This window comes from Atta colombica, unplaced genomic scaffold (genome assembly GCF_001594045.1).
Source record: "Atta colombica isolate Treedump-2 unplaced genomic scaffold, Acol1.0 scaffold126, whole genome shotgun sequence".
NCBI classification, from domain to species: domain Eukaryota; kingdom Metazoa; phylum Arthropoda; class Insecta; order Hymenoptera; family Formicidae; genus Atta; species Atta colombica.
In genome coordinates, this window is record NW_017259213.1 from 6,428,524 (window position 1) to 6,432,759 (window position 4,236).

The 4,236-nt window shown below is 36.7% G+C and overlaps 1 protein-coding gene across 1 annotated transcript in view; it reads right to left on the reverse strand.

Annotated features, from left to right (window-relative positions):
• LOC108695187 (protein disulfide-isomerase A3) overlaps window positions 1-2,957 on the reverse strand; it is a 3,328-nt gene extending 371 nt beyond the window's left edge. The window contains exons 1-5 of the mRNA XM_018204954.1: window positions 2,623-2,957; window positions 1,571-1,802; window positions 1,279-1,487; window positions 1,058-1,174; window positions 1-986 (exon numbers count right to left, since the gene is read on the reverse strand). Of these exons, the coding sequence (XP_018060443.1) occupies window positions 212-986; window positions 1,058-1,174; window positions 1,279-1,487; window positions 1,571-1,802; window positions 2,623-2,942 (1,653 nt within the window). The 5' untranslated portion in view covers window positions 2,943-2,957 and the 3' untranslated portion in view covers window positions 1-211. The remainder of the gene's footprint in view (window positions 987-1,057; window positions 1,175-1,278; window positions 1,488-1,570; window positions 1,803-2,622) is intronic.
• Between the last annotated feature and the right edge of the window lie 1,279 nt (window positions 2,958-4,236).

The following is a 4,236-nucleotide window of genomic DNA, read 5'->3' on the forward strand; positions in this document are numbered from 1 at the left end:
CATCCATTTTTCACTTATTGCAAAATGTCTCGCGGAAAATCCATGATATCTGCACTCTAAGTGTTATTTCTGTTTATACACATTTGCTCGCTCTTGAATGTATTAGAGTTGCTTTGTGTATTACGTGAGAAAAACTCGCGGATCGCTTCATAGATTGATGCATTCAAAAATGCAAAAACGAACTTTGTAATCGTTTATATCAATTAATGTCTTATAGTTCGTCAGTTCTAGGTTTCAGCGCCTTGCCCTTGCGATCGTAACCCTTGAGCTCGTCGGTAGAGTGCTTGGCAATATACTTGATGAAGTCGTCAAGCTCACGACCGCCCTCATATCTGACTGGATTGTCCTTAGCATCCTTGGGCGCCCAGTAAAGCGTCGGGAAACCGCGTACTTCGTATGGCGCTGGCACGTCATTCGCTGTGGCGTCGAATTTGACGATCTCAATATCCTCGTCCACCAGTTTATCACCCAACTCGTCAAATACTGGTGCCAGTTTTTTACAGTGGCCACACCAGGGCGCGTAAAACTCGATTAGTGTATCTTTGCCGTTATTGACGACGACTTCGTCGAAGTTCTTGGCAACCCCGACCTTCACGTTACCCGTATTGCTATCTGGGATCGGCTCGGATTTGAGATACGGTTCCAAAGCACCGGCTTGCAGATCCTTCAGGAACGCCTCGAATGTGTCCACGGAGAACTCATCTTTGAGAACAAATTTCTGATTCTTATCATCTCGTGCTAGAATGACTGGTTTATCACCCTTTGCGTAGTCGATGCCAAAGTCGTTCAGCTCGTGCTGGAAGTCATCCTTAGAAGATATAGCGAAAGAGTACGCGGGGAAGTCCTTGGCGATCTTGAGGATCCTATTGCGCCAATAATTCGTACCCTTGGCATTCTTCACATAATCCACATTGTAGTAGGCAATTACCAGAGGGTTCTTGAAGTCCTGCGCATTGTCGCGAGTGCGTACACCGACGATACCGTAGCTGTAACAAAGTCGGCATTAAAAAGTAATTCCAAGATTATCTAAAAATTTCGATAAGAAAATGAAATTTACTAGTTCTTGGTAACGAATTCGTTCACGTCACTGATAGAGTCGCTGCCTTTGTATACAATGTTATTATCTTCGAACTTGTTCTGGAGTATTTTTGGTCGGTAAAGAACAATTGCATTCCTAAAAAAAGGAGTATTTTAATTAATATATTTCATTTCTCAAACAATTATTTTCTTTATACAAATGAATACAGAAAAATTATCTATAATTCTTGAAACACATACTTGTGAGATACTTTGTCCAAAACTTCCTTCACCGATGTGTGAGCGAATTTGACTTTCTCTCTGAGCTTCTTAGAAACAGTATGATGTGCCGCAGACAATGGTGAATCATCCTTTTCGAAATAACCTATCACGACAACTTCATCAGTTTCTAGGAATGTCTTGTGGGCCTTTTCGCTAGTTAACTCTTGAGATGCTGGTCCCACTTGAGACTGTAACAATAATCACAGGAGAAGAAAAGAAGAAAATTGTACAATTGGATCTCTATAACTAAATAAAAGGTACGAGATGTTACCTTCATGTACTTAACAATGCCGGCTGCTTCTCTAGGACCGTTATAGTCGGACCTTAGCTCATTACGCTCAAAGATCTTCAGTGTCGGGTAACCATTGACAGAGAACTTGTTGCAAGTTTCCTTTCCAGCCTCTGTACAGTCGACCTTGGCGAGCGTGATTGGTGGCTCGCTACCTATGAGCAGCTCAGCTGCTTTTGCATACTCTGGCTTCAAACGTTTACAATGTCCACACCTGTGGCAATGAAATAACACATTCTATAATTAACTTTCACTTAAGAATTATGCAATAATTAATAATATGGACAAGCTAATTTTAGTAATAAACTCTATTTCTGAACAAATATTCAATAACTATTGTTTTACGTAAAGCTATAATCTATAAAAAAAAAGCATTAGAACTACTTTTTGCTATTTTTTTTATACCTGTGTTCAAAATAAGTTTTAATCTCAAGACAAATCTGTTTTAGTTTATTATATCCTTTTGAACAAAATAATAATGTAAAAACTAGAAAAAGAAAAAGATGGAACAGCAAAAAATATTAAAAAAAAAAAATTAATAAATGAAATAGGAAAAATGTATGATTCACACAGTGAAAATAGCTACTTTAATATCTTTATTGTGAGATAAAAAATAGAGATAACTGTTTACAACATTCATCAGATTTTGGAGACATCAGAAATTTGGATACGTCATCAAAAGCTAATTGAATAATGCCGTATGCCGGCATTCTGCACCTCAATTAAACGCGCAAAAAGTATATCTCTCGATAGAAGATAAAAATCTTATCGTTAACAAAGACTCCGTATTACAATGTAACACAGATTACATCATAAAGAAACTTCTCAAACGATTTCCACTTGATTAACGACTTCGTTTTTCTCTAATCCTAGCTATCCGCAATTTTTCTCTCTATCCTTCTTCGCAAATATTTCGTTTTATTGCGAATGCAGGAGTTTCGATAGTTCGTAAATACGAGAGAAAGACGTCGACACAACATCGTCGATACAAATGCAGCTAGAAAAGACAGATCCGATGAAGAAGTTTCTCTCACCATGGTGCGTAAAACATGACGAGCGTGTTCTCGTGACGCTCGAGTTCGCTCTCGAAGGTCTCATCTGTGAGTTCCAGAACATCCTTCTCGTCGGCGAAGGCACCGAGCAACAGCAACGGCAGGATAAACAGGCACTTTCGCAACATCCTCACGGCAGTGGGTCGTGTAATCACTGATTGTTGGAAGAAAAGTCTGTCAGTATTCAGCCGCCTACCCGTCCGTCCATCCGTCGTCGTAGACGTGGCTCTTCCACGAAGTGCCGTGGCTGGCGATACGCGACGCGGTCCGCGCGGTGCTGTCGCGCGCTGATTGGCTGGCATACCGCTAGCGCGCCGATTGGCTAACCTGCCGCCTCGTGTACCAATTAAACGGTTTGTCGCTTGTGCGCCGATTGGTCGGTTTATCACTTGTGCGCAGGTATAATCCGAAAAATCATGCTGCTATGCGATTTCTTATCCTACGAGTTTACAAATCACAAGATAATTTAAATCTTTTTGCAAATCGAGATTTGATTTCGATTCTTAGACAGATCAATGCCTATTTAGCTGATTATAGTCAAATAAAATAAGTCATACTCGATTTGAAAAATCTTATCCCGAAAGACACTGCAGTTTCTTTAATTAGATTGACAAAACATTTAATTCTGACTTCTGAAGATTCTTAGAAAAAAATTTAAATAATTTCAAAAAAAAATTTTCGAACAAATTTGAGATTATAAAATCGAAAAATTTTTATTCGATTTAGATACACACACACACACACACACACACACACACACACACACACACACGTTATTATTATTATACGTCTGGTGTATACTTATCTAATAACACAAGATGCGACCTCGAGGCGACCAGAAGATAATGTCAGATAACATTTTGTATACATTTTGTTAATGAAATTGTCTCCATATCACTTTCTACCACTGCATTATAACTTTAATTTTGGTTCAATTACTATTACTTTATCTTTTTTCTAATTCTTAGAAAACTACTATTACTATTACTATTTATTTACATTATTATTTATCTTTTTTTTTTAATTCTTAGGCTGGTTGTTCCATCTTTGGCTAAACCATGGTAATGTATCTAATGGATGGTAATTTATCTAATGGATAAATAAAAAAGTAAGAGTAGGATTATTAATCTCATTCTTATTAATTATTAAGATTTAACTATCAAGATTAAAATTATTCCTAATGCTGTTATTAAATTTTAATTATAGCTTGAATACTTTCACAACTTTTTTCAGATAATAAATTTCTCGCTCACCGCACGAAATTGTTAAATAACAATTGTCAATTATCTATATTTGTCAATTACCATTTCGTGCTTATAATATGAATTAGTTAGAATTTTTTTTACTTAAACAAAATTTTTTTAAAATTATTATCGATGTCGACATGCATGCACTTATATATTATAATTATATGTATACCGTGCGATAAGCTAGAAAAAAAACTCCGTTTTTTCTTTTTTTACTCTAGGAAACTTTTAATAATCAAAAGTCCCTCCGTTCATATACAAGTCTGATATAAGACTATCGATACAACGAAGACAGGTTTCGTCCATTTACACGTTGCGTGTTTCATATATATATAATTTATATATATAT